Source organism: Corvus brachyrhynchos, unplaced genomic scaffold (genome assembly GCF_000691975.1).
Source record: "Corvus brachyrhynchos isolate BGI_N302 unplaced genomic scaffold, ASM69197v1 scaffold11, whole genome shotgun sequence".
NCBI classification, from domain to species: Eukaryota; Metazoa; Chordata; class Aves; order Passeriformes; family Corvidae; genus Corvus; species Corvus brachyrhynchos.
The window spans coordinates 7285977-7305783 of record NW_008236965.1 but is presented as its reverse complement, the minus strand read 5'-3'; the positions used below and the strand labels follow the sequence as shown (position 1 = coordinate 7305783).

Sequence of the window (19807 nt, the reverse complement as noted above, 5' to 3'; positions counted from 1 at the left end):
CATGAAATTCTGCATTTATTGCAGGTACTAAGGTATAAATGTATTTTCCTAATCAGTATTTAATTTTTATTTTTGTGTCTTAAAGTATATCCAAGACTCAATGAAAACAGATGAAGAAATAGAAGATAAAGGGGAAGTAAAATCTGAGCATAGTAACACTGGTGCTGAAAATAATGTAAAGGATCCTCCTTCAAATCCATTAGAAAAATACATGAGAATAATTCAGCAGAGCAGAGAGCAGGAACTGGCAAACAAGGTGATTACTCTCAAAACACAGTTCCAAAAATATTATTGACCAAATTTGTGTCTTGCTAGGCATGCTTAGGAATGAAAACAATATTCACATTTTTAAGTTTTTCTTCATGTAGAAACTTTATGTAACAACCTGCAGAGTGTCTGGATTTGTGTAATGTTTGGAAAAGTGTGATGACCCAAAAGAAAAAACACTGAAAACTTTCTTCTATAAGGGTTGCTGGTGTTCTCTGGGTAGGAAGTTTTTTTGTTTTTTAAGGTACCAGGACAGTATTTAAATGTCCTCAATTTTTAGCTTAAACTGCGTTTAAATACAGTTTGAACCTACACAGGTCAGTTTGTGTTCCTCTAACACAACTGATAGAATTTATTCTGGCAAAATGGAAAATTGGACTTTTAAAGAAGAGGTATGGGTGGGTATTACTTCAGTGAGGGAAAGCAGGATGCTTTTCTTCAGACATGATCCCAGTCTAAATTTCCAAAGTGTTACTATTCTAGGTCCAATGTAGCATTTGTAGAAATAGGGTTGGTCATTCAGAAGACTTTTATTTTCAGTTATGTGCCTTCAAAATACAGATACTATTAGAGTCACTTAAACTTTGACTTTAGAACTGGTTAGAGAAAGTGTATTTTCCTCTTGGTTGCCAGGATTCAAAAAAAGAAGACATAAGAGAAGTGTCACTTTCAGAAGGACTTCTATCTACTGAAAAGGATGACAGGTAAGGCTCCTGTATTAATCACTTCTAGAACACCATATTAACAAATAGTAATAATAAATTCTAAATTAATACATAGATTTAATATGAATTACATTAAGAGACATCTGCCTCCTTAAAAAGCAACATAAATTAGTAATCAAAGCAAGTGTGTTGGAAAAATTGAGGATCTTTCCAGTTCTTGTACATGCAGGTTAAGCACTGTTTGGAACTCACAGCTGAGAGCTGCACTCCATGATCTGTTTCAGTAGCTGTGGCAGTCACAACTCTTTACCTGCAACTGAGCAGCATCCAAATTCCTTGACAGAGAGCTGGAGTTTGAGGGATTGTTCTTATGTGATGACCCCCTGGGTGAAGGTTTGTCTGTGCTGCAACTCGCCCATGGTCTGTTCCTAGCTTTGACTTTTCAGTAGCATCGTGGCCTTTTAACACACTTTATTCAGAGATTTTGGCTGCCTGCACTGAGTTACAACAGCCCAGGCATTTCCTCTGGTTCTCTCTACACATTGATAAATAAGGATATGTAGGTTTTAGTTGCTTGCAAACGATAAACCAAACAATCTTCCATCAAATCTTTCAGTTTCCTTGAAGATGGAGAATTCAAAATAAGCAAAAAATGTGGAGCAGATAGAAAAAAAACCCATAAAGGTTCACCATAACCATAGGAATGATTCTCTATTATATGTGCTGTTGAACATAGCAAGCCCTACCCTACTGCTCCTGAATTGGCAGCAGTTGTGTTGTTTTCACTGGGTGAGCACAACAGAAGATAGCTCTGCTTTTTGAGATACAGGTGATGGCTTTCAGTTAATGAAGGCCCAGATCCTCCTCCTTTAGGGCTGGTTTTATTGCCAGCAGTTCACTGAAACAGCAAGAGAATTGCAGCAAAGGCAGTCTCTTAACTATTGCTTTAAAATGAGTATTAAGATTTAAGATAAACTACATTGGACTCATAACACCTTTTTTTCCTCTCTCCTATAATCAGTAGTGTTGCAGACATTTCTCATGGAGATGTGGATGAAAGCTTCTGGTGAACAATAGCTACTGATTTTTTAATTGTTATTCTTATTATGAGAAAGATGTTTTTACAGTAGGTTTCTGTGTGTAATAAATGTTAGGCACCAACATTGCAGGCTGTGCAATTATAAATTAATAAAGCCGATTTTGATCTGTTTCACCATTTCAGTCATTGACTTCAAACAGTGAGTCCTGATGTGTTACTAATCCAGGAGGAAGCCCTTGGGTGGGGTGGGAGAAATAACAAAGCAGGGAACAAAAACTGATCAGTATGTTTGGGTAGATTTGTATTGACACTGAATTCCTCTAAACTTTGTCAACTTTGCCAACCCCCGCCCCCCAACCCCTTCTGCTCCAAATGGTTCAAAGTATGGTGGAAGAAACAAAAAATTCCATCATCATCACCTGCTTTTAAAGGTGTCCTGTGGAGGCACTTGGCTCACACAGTTTCAGAGTGTGGAGTGTGACAGACCCAAACTAAGGTGCCCCTTCTGCTGCTATGGCAGGGCCAGCCACTTTCAGAAGCAGCCCCTCTCATGGATCACCTCGTTGGTATTAACCAGCCCAGAACGGAAAGATTAAAATAAAAATGCTATTTAACTCATCTTTATTTAAGCTTTGTATTTTGTGGGTAGATTATAGGCAAGATCATTAAACTTTATTTACAGTATAAAATACAGTAGTTTTTATCAATGAAGTAATTTTGGGTGGCAGCATATATTACAACTTGCACTGCATTTGAGGCTGCTCATCTTGACCTAACCTACAAGAACATGAAGCCAAGTTTGACAGAATTTAGGGGCAAAAAACAAAGTTCTGTCTTGAATTCACTGGATGTTGAAACACAATGTATCAAAACCGTGACAGATCCAAACTTTGCTTTTTGAAATGAAGCTAAAATGTGAAGTGGTGGCTACTCTAATTTTACATGCTGCTTAATTTGCTGTTGCAGTCACTCTGGCCTTTACAGAATTTCTGAGAGACTGCTCCTGTTGGATGTTGGGAAGGGGTAGTGCTTGTTGCATTATGCTGGCCTGGAACAACTACCACTACTGCATGCTGCACACAGCTGCTGCTGCAGCTGCACCTGCAGGGCAGCCCTGCCCCATGCAGGAGGGCAGGGAGCTCTGGAACAGAAGCTGTTTCACTTCAGATAGAGATGTAAAGCCTAGAGATGCACTGCCATGGAGTAGCTGTAGGTCTGGGTTCAAATAAGCATACACAAGTGTTGTCTATTATCTACAAATATTTATTTTAACACTTGGATGTAACTACAGGAAGCCCTTGGCACTGATAGAAAATATTGATTCACTGTTAGGTTACAAAAATTTATACATAGCAAAATTTAATGCTCTTTACATAAAAATATTAGACTACTTAAACAAAACTTCAAAAACTCCCAGTAATAGCTACACTGAATTAGAAAAGAATTAGGCTTTAAGACACTGCCTCCATTATTACCCTTATGCAAACACTGGGCTAGAACATCACCTGCATTGCTGTAGAAATGTCTCCTTCATGCAACAGGTAAGAACATACACTAGGCTATTTTGTCATATTTGCTCTACATCAATCAACTTTGCCCCTTTTTTGAAACTGTCAAATTAGACTTCAATATTTAACAAAAGAAATTATATTTGAAGTTGATACCCCCCAAAAAAATGCCTTTTCTCTTAATACTGATTTGAAGGAATTTGTGCTTCCTTTGATGTATATTCAGCAAACAGTCAAAACTACCAAACCACACATCAGCTTAGCAGGGGTATGACTTGAATATTTAATTTTTTTCAAATGAATGATGTATTTTTACTTTTCCCCCCCAACATTTATATATATATATATATATATATCATATAGAACAAACACCAAATATACCATCACTAATACTCAAGATATCACTGAATGCTTCTGAAAAAAAACATTAATTAGAAGGCAGACTTCTATGGGAAATGACTTTAAAATGGCACCAGTTTGTTTGTTGGTTTTTTTTCTGAACACCGTGTTTTCTTAGTGTGCTAATTAATTTGTAAAAAGGAAAACATATAAGCACTGACTATAAATTTGCTAAGCACCAAGATAGAGAAAGGTGGACATCCTGTATTTTATGGCTGCAAATTTTATTGTTAGTGTAAAACTCTGCAAACTTTCTCATCTGCTCATTTGGAATAGTCAGATCAGTGTCATTTTAATAAGGTAACACTTTCACTTACTTAAAATGTAGGATAATGGTCTCCTGCCACTATATAAATGCTAAGACATTTATCGAAAATAAATATTAAGGCAAAGCTGACATTTATTTTCAAAGAAGGGGATCATTATCCAGATCCAGGGATCTACATTCCATTAAATAGTTAATAAAAAGATTAGAAACTGGGACATTTGCTCGACACTCAGGTGAGCACTGGGACATGACAGCCTCATCATGGATGCATGTGGCACAGGAGTGGAGCTGCTCCCGTGGCCCAGGCAGGGGCGTTCCCAAACAGCCCCCCTGCAACCTGGGAGGTGCTGCAGCTGTGCCACCACACAAACACGAGCTCCTCTCAGAAATGCCAGCTGGGCACGGGTTCCTTTGGGAGGTGCTCAGTCGCAGGCCATGCCTGTGCCTGAGGTCTGCACAGATCTACTGCCTGCTCGGCACCTGCCAGCGTTTGTGCAGGGCGGCATGCTGTAGAACAAGTCAAATATTAAATACCACAAGTCTCAAAGAAGAATAATTTGGTCACTTTTTGTAAAGTGTTGCCTTTTAAAATGCCTGGAATAAACCATCCATTCTCTGTTAGAAAGGATGGAAGATTACCCATGGGAAGATTTCCCTAAAAAAGTTTTCCAGGAGCTGGAATGTGAAGCTTTTACACTTCTAATTTTGTTTGGTAGACACACATCTGTACTGCAGAGCAGCTATTTGCTGATTTGTCAGAGCTACAGAATTCTTCTGCTGAATTACTGTGGCAAACATTTATGTGTAAGAATTGAGTTGCTCTTTTGACCGAGACTGGATATCCTGAAGCTCCTGCTCTTCTTTTGCTTTGATATCTTGGTAGGCCTGCATTTTGCTTGCATCCTTTAAGTAGGCCCAGTTAGAAGACAGTATCATGAGGAAGTGGATCTGGAAGAGAAGGGTGAGCATGATGGCGAGTGAGCATGTCAAGAGGCAAAGCAAGCTGCTAGTCAGATTAATAGACGCTCTTTAAAATAACGACCAAAAAAATAGTTATTCTACGTTAATAAGCATTCTGTTATTAAAACAAGCACAGAGGCTATTTTTCAAAGATCTCTAGAATTTGGCATGCTAATAACTCAGTTATTCACAGTTTAGAGAAAGTTAGTACAAGGATATTAAAATGAGCTACAGAGTTGTACGGGTCAATTAAAATGCAGAATGGGGGGAAGCAGGAAAACAGTTTTGTACATGGCAGTATACAGAATCTGTAAACTACGAGGTGCTCAGAAGAACTGCTTTCTAAGGTCGTGGTGTTTATGCATATCCAAGCCCAGAGCCCGGCAGGTCTTTTCCCCCAACAAGCAGATGAGAATTCCACCCTCCCCCTGGAAAAAAACCTGAAACTGTGAACTGTTTTATTTATGCGAACAAGGCTACATTAACACATCGAAAAATTAAACATCAAAACATGAGTCCAAAACTAAGCAAAAGCATGCAATCTCTGGGTTAAGAAGTCTTAATCTTGTATTTTTATAGCTACATTTTAAACTTCCATTGTCCAACCTCAGGTGAAGAGTTTTATATTGTATATAGCAAATGGCTCCCTTTTTTAAAATTATTATGTGTTTGTTGTTCTAGTTTGTGCATTCGTCTCTTGCCAACTTCTTTTGCCCATACTTCATGCAAAAACATGTACATCTGAAAACATTGATTCACTTCTCCTTTTTTCTCCCCAACACTGTAAAAAGGTCCCTGTGATCTATGCATGGTTTTGCTTCCTGTGCAGTCATACTTACATTTTTGAGATCTGGCTACTGAGAAATCAGTTACTAAAGTGCAGCCATACAAGAACAGAAGTTATTCATATGCTGTTTCTTACTAGTTCAGGGTCCAAAAGAAAGAATGTGATTGTTTTACGCAGAGCTAAGACAAGGATTTATTTTTTGAGAGAAAGAGTATCATTCGGCACTTACTTAAGAGTAAGAGAAAATAATTGATTTCATCATGCATGGAATCACTTGGAAATAGAAGCAAATTAATTCATAATACCTGGGCTTCTGATCTCTGCCAAAATAGACTGGCACTACTTCATTATTCCCTTGCTTTCACACCATATGTATTTTGTATGCTTGGAGGGTATTTGTATTTGGTGTTCATGGTGGAGAATAAATTAGTACATCTGACCCTGAACTGTTCCAGTATTTGTTTGAGATGACTGTTAGAAATCAAGTGGAGACTTGAAATGAAAACATCCCCTTCTCAGAAGGATGCTTTATAAACGCCCCTACAGTAACTGAATCCTCTCAACATGAAAAGATAGCCAGATCTCATCCACATCATAGTTCATATACAAGAAGTCATTTCATTAATCTGATAAGCTAAACGATGCTTACTGAAGCTATTTACAATTACTGTAACAAAATTCAGAAAGCTAGACTTTTAGTCTAGGGTGTCAGTGGTATTTCAAGCTACGCAATGCAGCTTTTTACTGGGCTTATACAATTTAGAATTTAGTGCAGCAATCTTCCCGACTCTTAAACTTCAAAACAGCATAGTTATATGTAGTAGCCATCATGTAGATCAGCTGGTGGAAGAGAACAAAATACAGGAGAGTAAGATACAACAAGGTGACGGCTCAAGCCCACTTGGGCAACTCTCGATACTTTTACAACAGATGTTACTCTGAGCTCCTTCCAGGGTGAAGATGCAAGATAAATAACCTGCCATTTCTCTGGGGAGGATAACCCAGCACAAACCCTAAGGCTATTTTGTCAACCAGCTGTGAGTATTGGGCTTGGCTGGCACAAGGTTAGCAGCTGGCCACTAAAGGAAGTGTTAGACATAGGAACAAGTCATCTTGTTAATGTCCCTTTTCCCAGCCGCTACCTGGAACAGGCACTGCAGGGTTGGACCAGTCAATCTGCCTGGGTCCAGGCAAAGGAAACCAAGAGGTTACAAGCAGCTGATCAAATAAACTACAAAAATGAAAATAAATAGTCGAAATAAAAGCAGAAACAGTGGACAGAAGTAGGATTTTGAAAGGACATGCAAATAATTTTTTCCTAAGTATGTGGGAGGCGGGTTAAGATGACTTCTTAAAGCAAAAGTTGGGGACCTGCTGACTTGTGATGACCAAACCATAGCAGCAAATAGTGGTGATTACAGCTCACCCTCCTTCATGTCTAGTATCACTACTTTTAATATACACAAAATTTAATCTAAAAGCATCTTAAGCCTAAAATTAACATTTTAAATTATAAAACAACAAAAAATACTACCCACCAATGCTATGACAGTGGCACCAGCTCCAGCACAAGCCACAATGAACAGGTGATAAGACATGTAGAACTAGAGAAAAAAACATGTTAAAAACATTGAAGTAATTCATTAGGAATAGTACAAAATGCATTTCAAGTGTTCTAGAGAGTAAGGATAATAAAACAGTCTTTGTAGCATGGTAGCAAAGCTCTAGAAAATACAAATGTACTGAAAATAATTTTTTTTTGATGATGTAACAATTGCTTCAGTGTTATATTTAAAGCAATCTCTCTACACTCCTTGCATGAGTTCTCTCCAAAAACTTTCATCAAGTATTTACTACAGGGTGCCCAAGTGACCTGTAGTCAAAAGCTGCACACAGGTTAAGTTTCTATACCTCATTTGTGTTGCAGATGTTCTCTAAAATTGGGCCACAGGCTTTGCCAGGTACAGCATTCCAAGGGATAATACCTGAAATACCACAGAAAAGAAACCACTAATTTCAGCAATCAACACACACTTTCTGTTCCTCTCATCTTTTCCACCCACTTGCCAGTTGTGTTCCCATTCTGGGCATCCGTGCGTTGACCAGTACAGCTTTGAGCTGGCAGCATGAATTAAAACAACTCCCTCAAGTTATGCTTTCTCCTCACACTGAGGGCTGCTGCCAAGGCATGTTCTCAGATGTGGTTTTCCCATCTGGCAGCCAAACAGTTGGTTGGGTTTTTGCACTTTGGGTCCAGTTGCACACTCTGCCTACTCCCCCACTCAGCACAGAAGAGAAAATCTGCATCTCAGAGGCACTTGGCACCTTCAGGATAACACTTACTAGATGAGGTTCTACTTGAAGAAGAAACTACTGTAGAAGGGTGTGAATATAGAGCTAGAGGGAAGAATTACAGCATTTTTTTTCTGGTTTCGTTCCAATAGGTAAAAAGCATCAAGTGAACACTGCTACAAGAAAGTTCAGTCTGCTGCACCTCATATACTCCCAATTACTTTTCCTACATGATTGAAAGTCTGAAAAGTCAACAGAATCTAGCAGATGAAAAATAAACTTTTAGGCCTATAACAGATGTAAAGCTTAAGCAAAACCCACTTGAATTAAGAGAAACCCAGTTTGTTTCCCCATACAACTTTGCATTTCCACCCAGCTGGTTGGAATTAGCAACTCTATAAGCAGCAGGTCATTGAAATTATCTCAGGATGGCACAGCTTTCAGAAAGATTTTATAGGATTGACTTCCAAGTCAGCTGCTTCTCTGCAACTGTTGTATACAATTCCAGCCTTTCAGCTACCACTTCCATCCAAAAACGTGAGGAAAGCTCAGTGACACCAGTTGTCTGTTAGGGAGCTGCTCTCTCCCATCATGCACTGAAACCCAAATGGTTTTACTGATCAGGGGAACAATACAGCACAAATACAGCTGCAAAACAGCCAGAAGAAACAGGAAGGTGGAGGAGCACATCTCCCTTCACTCCTAGGCTTTGCTGCTGAAGAAAATGTCTTCCCAGCCTCTTGCTGTGAGCTGCTAAAATAGAATGTAAATGTTTAACTGATTGAAGACTTCTTGCTTTTAAAATTAGTATATCTTTTCTTCTACTGGACTTACCCGGACAGGAGAGCAAAGCCAAGCTTTCTTACTTTTTCAACTTTGAATCCATTTTCTCAGCTTTGAATGACTTAGTCCAAAGAAAGAAACATTCCTAGAAAATGCTAGCTAGAATGAAGCCAAAAGTAATGGTGACAAAAGATCTTCTGCACAAGGGAAGCTAAAAAGATTAACTTCAAGAAAAACTCACCTTAAGAAATGAAAAGCCTGACCCTATTTTAAGTTATTGTCCCAGGTTCCTTAGGTTTCTGCATGTCATTGGAAAGTAGCATTAATTCATTATTAGTTATGGGCAGACTTTTAATTGCAGGTTTTTGTTTTTTTAACTGAAAGTAATTCTCAGAGCAACATTCAGACATTTACTTCATCTTTAAATGTAAAACAGCTTTCTGAAAGAACATAATATATGCATATGGGTTCAAAACCCACAATGTGGTTATTTATTTCTCAGCACTGTTTCCAAGAAGTTTATTTTGAGGCTGATCTATTTTCAAACCTAATATAACAGTATTGGAAACCACTACAAAATCATTTCAGATAAGTGACTTGTCACTTCAGTGAAATTGATTGCATCTGGAAAAAGATCAGTGTAATGTGAATTAATTAGAAAAGTAATAGCACATTCAGAGATAGAAGATACTTTTGCATTTGATTCATCTGATAAGGCTGAGACAAAACTACTGAGGAAAGACTGAAGAGAAAGGATGAAGTTTTTAATGGGGATTAAAACGAGTACCGTATTGCCTGATGTCCACGCAGATCTGGTCCCCTGGCACGGTCACATTTGTCTGAAAAGATTTGATGACTTCACAAGTTGACCATATGTTATAGAACATAAAGACAGGCACAGCTGAGAAGCCGAAGACCCCGAGCCAGGCCACTCCAAGCACATAGGTGAGGAAAACAAACTGGGCAGAGAAAACACAAACACTTTGTGTTTATTCTTTGAAAAGACTACTTAAATTTTCCTTTAAAATTCTTCAAAATAATCTTTAAGCATACTTTCAGAATTCAAATAAGAAAACATTTGGTTTCCAAGCACACAAAATCAGTATCCTCATTGCTTACAAATACTATGGTAGTTTAAGTGCTACTGAGAAAGTAATTCAGGCATTTCCTTTTTCATCAGCCTGCTTGAGTAAACAGATTGCCCTCAAGAAAGAGCAGCCCATTGATTTCTCAAGATTCTCAGCTAAGCAGGGATGCTAGTCGTAGGCTAAAACCAATAAATTCCAACAAAAATCAATTTAAGGGGTTTTTTTAAAATTAACTATAATATACCAGCATTTCTGTACAACTTACAAATCAAAACCACACAGTGAATCAATGCTCACAGAGCTCTCCCATACTCCCTGATTTATTGAAATCAATTTGGAATGTAACATTTGAAAATACCTCTTTTTGCAAACATACCATGACGGTTAACAGCAGATCTGAAGGATTCAGTTGGTCTAATACACATTGCCAAGCAGAAAATGAATTAATTCACATTAGAGAATCATGGATTTGTCCACTGAAATTTGCTGGTTTGGGTTTGCTCTTTTAAAAAAAACTACATTACAAGCATTTTCTTTGGTAAGATATAAGATGTGGCACTGATTGCTCTGGAAATCTCCAGCTCCCTCCTCCCACTGAGCCCTGTCCCTTTTCCCCTCCTCTTCTAAGTGTTATGGTGAAACAGTAGTTCTGGCATCAGTTCCTAGCTCCCCCCTCCTGGTGAGACTAGGATTTGGATCCTACTTGGAAGGTGGGGGAATGCTGTTACATCTTCTGTGCTCTCTTCTCACTGTTAGCTGCGGCTGTTCTCTTAGCTGTAGGTGGAATGGAAAGCCTTTACTTCCAGTAAAGCACTGGTGTCCTACTGTCTTACTTAAAACTTAGTGCCAGAGGACAAAAGCAAGGATGGGAAAGGCTCTCAGGGGGGAGGATTCTCAGCCTGACCCAGAACCAAGGGACTGAACTAATGCTGCACTGGTGGAAGTTTGCATCCCCCCAGGTTTTTTCCAGAATAACCAGGCAAGTGTTAGAGCAAAAGCTGAACAACTGATCAGGTTTCAGCCAATGGGGGTGGAGTGTGGGGAGGTGGAAACTCTTGCGAAGCTATGGCCCATAAAACCCCAGCTAGACTTTAATTTATAGACAACTCAGCTGAATACCCTATTTCATATTAGCGCCTATACCAGACCTGTATGTTTTGTGTGAGAATTGAAAATCCTCTCTTTGGATTTTGGGAAGGAAAAAGTAGACCAGGTTAAAGGATTTCTGTAAATACACTACAAATGAACCATGAGTTTGCATATGTGTATGTGGAAGTGTGCATGAGAGGAAGTGCACAAAGCCTTTAACTCCTAAAATAGCCAGGAAAAAATAGACTCACTCTCACATTTAATGTGGTAACTGTGGGAAATGGCTATTTTGCATTACCAGAGCCAACAAAAATAATTTAGGGAAGATGGACGTCTTTCTTCTGTAACAACCTTATGCAAGATGGGACTGTCTTTCAGGACTTTGCTCAGCAATGTAATGGAAGAAGAAGAAGTACAGAAGCTCTTGATCAAAGTGGCAGAAGATCCCTGGATGTCCAAAAGCCTGTTGCCTGTACCCAGCTGCAGTCACTAGTCTGTTAAGTATTTTATCTCCTCACAAACCTTATTCTTGCCCTAAGGTTTTACACAGCAGCATACAGGCACTTTTCCTGTCACCACCAAACATTGATGCATCTTACAAGAGCTCTAAGCCATTACTCAGATGGTAAATTCTCTCCTTCATTGTGTGGACAAATATGGATAAACATGAAAACATGTTGTTCTGCTGTATTTCCATGTGTCACACCGGTGTTTGTATAAGCAGCGACAATCATGTGCCTGCAACTACTCAAATGCACAAGCAATTGTCTGCACTGATGAGATGCATGGATGTGTATGTTTCTATTTTATTTTGGATCTTTTGAAAATACTGCTTCAGATCTAATTTTGCTCCTTGGTGAAGACCATGCTTGCTAGAAAAAACCTGAGCAAATAGCTGCTTAACTGGAAAATTATCAGATGCCTTATTTTTATTAGCTCTCGAAAAATTCAGTAAATACCCAACAGCACAGTGGAAAATTGCTAACTCTCATGAAAATAAACATGCATTTCTTTTGTATTTAACCAGCTGAAAGTACATATTTTTTAAGTACAGGATCTAGACTGTATATTAAAATGCAACAATCACATCAAAAGCCTCTTCTCTTTTCACCCACACTTTCCCGTGGGCGATCTGTCATACTGCTTAGCTTCCTCCATAACTACGAGCTTTGAATTCAGATTTTCAGTAATAGCTTTGAAATCTTCTCTCAGAAACGCAGTTATGGCTGTTCTTGCACGGTGTGCCCTTGGGGACAATGTGGGTGAGAAGCTGAAGTTTTATTTTTAGTTAAACTTTGCTTACAATTTTCTTCAAATACAGAAGTATACGGAAGAGAATATGGCTGGTAACTTTAGAGTTCCAACTGCTTTGGCTTTGTGAAAAAGCCTCGCTGTTCTATCTGTCTGCCTTTTGCCATCTGCAAATCAATACTTGATTCAAGTGCAAAGATGTTGCGAAGTTTCATTCATTCATTACTGTTTGTTGAAGGATCCAGACACTCAAGCACAATTGACTATGGAAGTCAGAGCCATTACAGTTTGATATTTAAATAGCTCTGCAAACCACAGCCATTTTACAGTCTGCCTTTAAGCATCACTCAAGTGTTCCACGTTTAAAAGCGCAAATTTCATTTTGGCTCACATTTAAGTGTTTTAAAATTAGCAGTCTCCCCAGTTTAGTTTAGACCAGTGGGTTCAGCTTTATGTCAGGGGAGGCTATGGCAGTTCCCACCCAGCCCATCTGCAGCAGTTTGATTTGACCAAGCACCCTTGAAGTTCAAAGAAGAACCAAGACATGGATTGACCCTGACCACCCACAAGGAGTTAAACAAAGAAGGCAGCAATATCCTGGTGTTCAAAACCCAGGAGTCAAACCAAGCCCAAGGTTTTAGCCAGCAAAGACTGCTGTTCTCATTTCTGATCCCACTCACCATTCCACTGATGCAGCGGCCACAGGCTGTTGTTTTGAACTCTCCATGCAGCTCCTTCACAGCACTTGTGGTATAAAAACCTTCTGCCAAAAGGATTATTCCATATAAGAAGAAAAATGATGCAATGCCATAGATTACATACTGCATTAGCTGTATTCTAAAACAGAAAAGAAAAAAAAGATACAATTAGATTTCAGTCCTATAAAAACAAAGTCAGTCCTCTCAAATTATAATAAATGAGAGATAACTCCTAGAAACAAAGTTCAAGGCTCCTTAGCATTTTAAGCAAGCGGACTGCAGGAAAACACTGGTATGACTGTGCCCCTTCCCAGGTAAGCAATCCTGACGTGCCTTAGTCCTGCACCCACCCGAGCATCCCCGGCTGCTGCTGCAGTCCTTACATTGACTGGTGTTTGTCACCAGGTTAAAGCTGCAATTTCATGCCTCCACTATGAAGGTTTTCTTTTTCCTCTTACTGATCCTGACGCCTCACTTGGGAATGTCTGACAGGGACAAAGCAGGGCCTTGAAATGGCAAAGCATGGAGCCAAACCCCTGACTGAACTACCAGGCTCTGTGGCCATTCCTTCGGCTTAGGGAAAGGAAGCAGTCCCTGAAATTCATCATTTCCACCTGTGAAATCCAATTAACTTAAGTTTGCAAAAATTTCTAAATTCAATAATACTTGTCTGATACAAAACTCAGCAAACACGCAGTGACTTCTCCTGAGACTGCTCTACAACCTGGAAGGGTAGTTCCAAGTGAGCTGGTAGTTTCAGTGCTTTAAGTCACAGCGGTGTTGAGTGCCTCAAAATGTTAAAAATTCTCTTAAAAAATGAAAGAGTTATTTAGGAAACACTTCCACTTTAGGTATTCTGGAACCACTTAGAGGAAGATCATCTCAGGGCACATGGTATAAGCACTTCCCTCAGATGGTATTTGAGAAAGTTTTTGATTCCTTAAACATCTACCATCTGCAATGACATTCTAACAGTATTTTTCCTTTAGCTAGAAGAGGTAGATGGAAAGAATGATTTCTAAATACTATCAATCAGATTCTGTATCTGAAGCTAATTGTTTTGGAGGACCAGAATGCCAGATCTTCCATACACCACTTCTGGTCTCCAAAAGTCATATTTCGTTATTAGCATGATTACTCCGGAACTTCTTAAAAGGAATTTGATTGTTGGAATGGTTGTTTTGGATGAAGCTATTCACAAAACCAAGAGGTTAAATTTATACATCCACACTACCAGTTTTCTGAGGATAAATGTTTTCCTCAGATTTTTTTTTTCCCAATTCTTGCCACTCTCCACAATGTAGCTGCTAACATAGATCTCCAAAGAGTATCTGAATGTTTTAGCTTAAAGAAAATTAATGACTACCATTTATATAGTTAAATGTTACCCTTGTATCAAAATAGAATATTGCTCATTTAAAATTTTATGTTGGAGGTGTTATCTTTTTTTTCCAACCTGATAAAAAATAACAGGATACGTCTGTTTCACCTGTGCTGTAAAGCACAAAAAAATTAACTCAGGATTTCAGAGAGCATAGAAGAAATCATTTCACCATCATTGATAGTCCAGGAGAGACTCAATGCATGCTACCAGAAATCAGTAATAGGAAAAGGGGTTAAAAAGTCTATTCCATAGGGTGTCTTACTAATGTATTTTTCTTTTTTTTTTTTTTTCTTAATGTCTCTGTAGCCTGAAATTATTTGCCCTTTCTAACACTTCTCCCTTGCTACCCCCTTCGCCCAGAGCCGAGCCCTGAGCTGCTCTGGTAGGAATTATGCATTTCCCCAGCTGCTGGTGCTGACATGGCAAGAACCATTGTCAACAACTCTCCAAACCATAAAACTTGCTGCCTGTTACTGCTGCTTTTGCAATTTCTTCTATTTTGCTCAAATGGAGACTGATGCAAGCACAGGGTGTTTTGTTACCCAGTTGCTGAAGAACAGCTGCTTACATTTTCTTACTAAATGTTGTGTCTAACTGCAGGGCCCTGGTGGCTCATGCCCTGGAGCTGGGGACACACTGCCTGGCCACAACCAGGGACTGAGCGTGTCCAGTGCTGGGAGGCAGGACCCCAGCGGGGAGCAGGCCCAGAGCAAGTCTGGAGACAGAGTGGAGAGCAGAAGCCCTGAAATGGTGCTGTGGGACTGGCACCAGTGCTCAGAGGGCATGCAACAAACTGGCAGGTCTATGCCTGCAAGCGTATAAAAGGAGTCAGTGACAAGAGAAATCAAAAAGAAAGTAAGAATTAAGTGTGCTGCATATGGCCCTGATACCAAAGCCTTCAAATATCACCCTAAAAGCTGTGTCCTGCTTGCTGCCTGTGCACCCCTGCATGTGCCATGCCCACCGTGCTCGTCACAGGGGCCCCTCATCACAGCACGCACAGCCAGACTGGCTGCCGGACATGGGACACAGTGCAGCACTCCAGGCCTTCCTCTGCCCTCACAGACGAGCCTCAGGAACATAAAAGACCCAAGTATTTCACCAATGGTTATGTCCAAAGGCTACATTTGCAGATCTTTCCAGTTTTTTCTCTTTTTTCTCATATACCAGTCCAGCTTCTTCTGAAGAGGGATAGACAGAACCATGCTTCCCTGTTACTCCTGACATCCCTTCCAACTTTATGTCATCAACAAAAACTAAAACTACTCTCAGAATAAAATTGTTACCCCTTGTTCTTTTACAGCAGGCCCTGGTAAAAGTCCCTCTTCAGCTCTCTTGTAGGTCCCTTTAGGTGTTGGAAGGCTGCTGTAAAGTCTCCCCAGAGCCTTCTCTTCTCCAGGCTGAAAAGCCCCAGCTCTCTCAGCCTGTGTTCATGGGAGAGGTGTTCTAGCCCTCGGATCATCTTGGTGGCCTCCTCTGGACTCGCTCCAACAGGTCCGTGTCTTTCCTGTGTTGAGGACCCCCAGAGCTGGATGCAGCACTGCAGGTGGGGTCTCACCAGAGCAAAGGGGTAGAATCCCCACCCTTACCCTGCTGGTCATGCTGCTTTTGATGCAGCGCAGGATATAATTGGCTTCCTGGGCTGCAAGTGCATATTTCCAACTCATGTTCAGCTTTTCATCCAACAGCACCCCAAGTCCTTCTTGGCAGGGATGCTCTCAACCCCTTCATCTATATATCAATACATCAGCATGTATTGATACTGGGCATTGCCCTGACCCATGTGCAGCACCTTGCACTTGCCCCTGGTGAACATCATGAGGTTCACACAGTCCCACTCCTCAGGGCTTTCAAGGTCTCTCTGGCTGGTATCCTTTCTCTCAGGTAAGCAAACTGCACCACTCAGCTTGGGTGTCATCTGCAAAGCAGCTAAGGATGCACTCAATTCCACTGTCTATGATACTGATGAAGATACTAAATAATACTGGTCCCAATATGAACAGGTGTACCAGGATACACACTTTGGTTCTTTGTATGCGAGCACCAATAAATGACTGAGTGCTGTTACAAAAACAAGCAACCTAATACTCAGGAGCGGAGACTGAGGTCTGAATCCATCTCTAGTTATTTAGCATGAGGGTGTTATGATGAATAACGGGAATGGGAGGCATACTTACACTTCACTCAGCAAAGCATGGTCACTGGCAGTCGTGGAGAAGTGCTGCTCGAGGATAGACACAGTTCCCGTGAGTGCCACGTGGCCACAGCCACAAAACAACGCTACCCCCGAGAAGCAGAGAATGGTTGCCACGAGCGAAGCATATGGCACTCCTCCTAGGCACTTAATGCAACATTCAAAGCAACCTAAGCAGAAGAAAGAAAGCAAAAGAAAGGTCATGAGCAAAAAGCAAATTATGAGGAAAAGAACATTCGTCCTCCACTTGGTAAAAGCCACAGGGAATAAAAGGCCCAGGCATTGACATGCTAAGCAAAAAATCTATAGGTGGTACAAGACAGCATCACCCTCTAAAGCAGTGACCTACAGATCTGTTGGTATGGACTCAAAGCCCAGAAAGTGGGCTGAGTGCTTCTGTCTTTACAGGATCAAGAGGAGATCGATGAGACAGCCTATGAAATGGAAAAAGAAAAAAAATCACTGTCTAAAGTGATCCATCGCAATTCAGCTGCTCATCCAGGACTCACCGTGTTTCAGCATTACTAATGGCAGGAGCACCAGCTATGATGGCAACACTCTGCGAGCCAGAGTGCCAAATACTCAAGATAATAAAGGCTTTTGGAAAAGTAGGAGGTATTTTGCACTTTCATTGGAAGATGAATAAATTTAGGTCTGCAAAACCTAACTACCCTACACTCTCCCAGTACTCTCAAGTTATCTTTTTATATAAATCCATATGAGGTTACAGGGATACAGACACTTTAACAATAGAAAAATTGAATGGGTTCCAAAGAGTAACAATTTTTGTCGAGGGCAGCTGTATGAAGCTGTATTACACAGACAATACATTTCCAGCTTTTTATAGGATACACAGGATTTACAGTGATCCCTGAATACAGTTTGCAGTAGCGTAATCAACTGAAATGCATTGTTTAACTGGTCTGAGTTAACAAAACACCCCCCCAGAGCTGCTATTTGTATGAACACTGTAATAAGGAGGTTGCAGCTGAATTGCCAGGTTCCTTCCAACTGCGTGGCCTGAAAACCCATCTGCTTACAAAGCTGGGAAATGTAAATCGGAAACAAACACAGCTTTTAACTGCGCTATAATGGTAATGGCAATCCATACCAATTCATTACTTCAGGGTGATGGCATTAAGCTGTCTCCATTAATGTGCATTTCATACAACTGCACAAAACACAAGCCATTAAGACAACGCTTAATGGAGTGGCCAGCATCACACGTCGCAGGACAGCCACTGCTGCTACGGCAAGGCGCTACACGGACAAAGCATTTGAAGGCACGGAGACAGCTGGCAAATGAGGACATCACGTCACATCTTCCCACCCAAAAACTTCCTCACAAAGATCAGCAAGTCTCCAGCCACCACATGAGGCAAGTTTATTTTTATCCCCCTCCCTTTCCCACTAATGAATGAGTTGCAGAGCAAGCACTTCCGTGAGGCACTGGGGAATAATATGTATCCGATAACTGAAAGATTTCCCATTTCATAAGTGAGAAACTCTTCTTTTAGAGAGTCACTAGCAAGTGCCCTAGTCAGGCTTAAGCAGCTATCACCATCAAAATGACTTACGAAACACCACTTCACTAACTGCAGAAAGATTTAATTGTATAGAAACAAGCCTGGGAAGCTTTTATAGTCTACCCACAGCTGGAGTCCACTCAGTAGGAACTATCTTCATGACAAAAATACTGCCAAATGAACAAACACTGCAGCTCGGCAGTAACAGGCCAAACAAAATCCAAATGCACGCTATCAGAGGAAATCATCTCTAAGTTTCATTTTATCACAGAGGTCCAGAGCTGAGTTCAGACACCAGACCTTGCAGAGCAATCCTCTGCTTTGGGGAACCTGCCTGAGAGCAGCTCACATGCAAGAGCAGCCATACATGTGAGGCTGGCTCACCTCTTCAGCATCTGCTCCCAGGTCAGGCCCAAACCTCCCAGAGTTAATTCAAGAAATGCACCTGGTGCAGGATTAGCCATGAAAGATTATCCAAGACTAACTAGGCTTTGACCCAGCAGACAACACACATGTGGTCACAGTCCAGCTCAAAACAAACCACTCTTCGGGCCACACTCCTAAAGCAGGAGACCCAACGCCTGATCATTGCTCAGTGTGTAGAGGCTGATCACCTAAATCATGCTGATCCCACAGACTGCTTAGCAGAAAGATCCTATCAAAGACAGGAAATAAAAACAGCTGGAAGCAAAACCAAGAGACTGACAAGATCCAAAAGAAAAGCTGCTGGTTTCAGAAAATGGTAGCAGCCTGACGAAACTAAAAACTGGTGTAGACCCAGGAGTGATGCTTAATACCCCATACCGCCAAGCCAGCTTTCCAGGCCACTGGCAGAACATTTGCCCTGAGGAGTTTGTTGGATCCCTTACTCAAACACATGACAATTATCTGCCACTAATCCACAGACCCTCGAACACAAGGCAACAGTGGCAGACCCCCTCTCACCTCTCAGCAACTAGCAGCTGCACAGATCGTCTTTGTGGCCATACTCTTTGTCTTCCTCTGCAGTCCAAGTAAAAAGGCATCACAGAATTTGGGTGGCTTTCATTTTCTCAGTGCAGAACAAAGCCAAGGGACAACCTCAGAGGTGTCTAAAGCAACCACATTATTTTGGGCACAGAAAACTGCCCAAGTGCGGAACTGCAGGAACTACTCACCTTGACCCCAAGACTAAAGCAGGAATCAGAGAGACTTTGGTACACCTGGAAATAGCACACAGCCATCTTGCAAGCACATGAAGCATCTCAAACCAGCATGTTTCCAAGAGACAGCATCCATCCATACGTAGTCATTCTGCACCCAAATTGACAGCAGAGCTACACAGCCTCCTGCCAGAGGGTAACTAACTGTGGGACACAACCTCATCGCAGTGCTGGGGCTGCCAGACCTCCCCCCAGATCCCACTGTGAACACTCTTTATGAGCAGATTAAAGCCATGCCTAGCCTGAGCAATACAACTGATTTTATGATTTTAACAGAAGACTAAAACAGTACTGCTAAGAGCAGCTTTCAAAACCAGCTACAGTTTGAAGCTCATCAAGAACTAAGATACGCGTACCAAGCTTCCCAAAGAAGCACTGAAGCAAAGCAGAGGATTTCTGAAAACAAT

The 19807-nt window shown here is 40.8% G+C and overlaps 2 protein-coding genes across 10 annotated transcripts in view; one reads left to right on the top strand and one right to left on the bottom strand.

Annotated features, from left to right (window-relative positions):
- The window catches only part of OFD1 (OFD1, centriole and centriolar satellite protein), a 40530-nt gene extending 28362 nt beyond the window's left edge, over positions 1–12168 (top strand). For 2 of the 3 annotated variants that reach the window (XM_017728487.1, XM_017728488.1), the window contains 3 exons: positions 86–256; positions 901–971; positions 11524–12168. In XM_017728487.1, coding sequence (XP_017583976.1) covers positions 86–256; positions 901–971; positions 11524–11638 — 357 coding nt within the window. In that variant the 3' untranslated portion in view covers positions 11639–12168. Of the gene's footprint in view, positions 1–85; positions 257–900; positions 972–1953; positions 2149–11523 lie in introns of those variants that run through there. The other variant, XM_017728489.1, reaches the window with a different exon arrangement.
- The window catches only part of GPM6B (glycoprotein M6B), a 45088-nt gene continuing 27856 nt past the window's right edge, over positions 2576–19807 (bottom strand). For 5 of the 7 annotated variants that reach the window (XM_017728493.1, XM_017728492.1, XM_017728496.1 and 2 more), the window contains 6 exons: positions 16656–16842; positions 13077–13233; positions 9756–9927; positions 7805–7878; positions 7432–7497; positions 2576–5094 (listed from right to left, as the gene is read on the bottom strand). In XM_017728493.1, the coding sequence (XP_017583982.1) occupies positions 4945–5094; positions 7432–7497; positions 7805–7878; positions 9756–9927; positions 13077–13233; positions 16656–16842 (806 nt within the window). In that variant the 3' untranslated portion in view covers positions 2576–4944. Of the gene's footprint in view, positions 6734–7431; positions 7498–7804; positions 7879–9755; positions 9928–13076; positions 13234–16655; positions 16843–19807 lie in introns of all 7 variants that reach the window. The other 2 variants (XM_008629278.2, XM_008629279.2) reach the window with 1 other exon arrangement.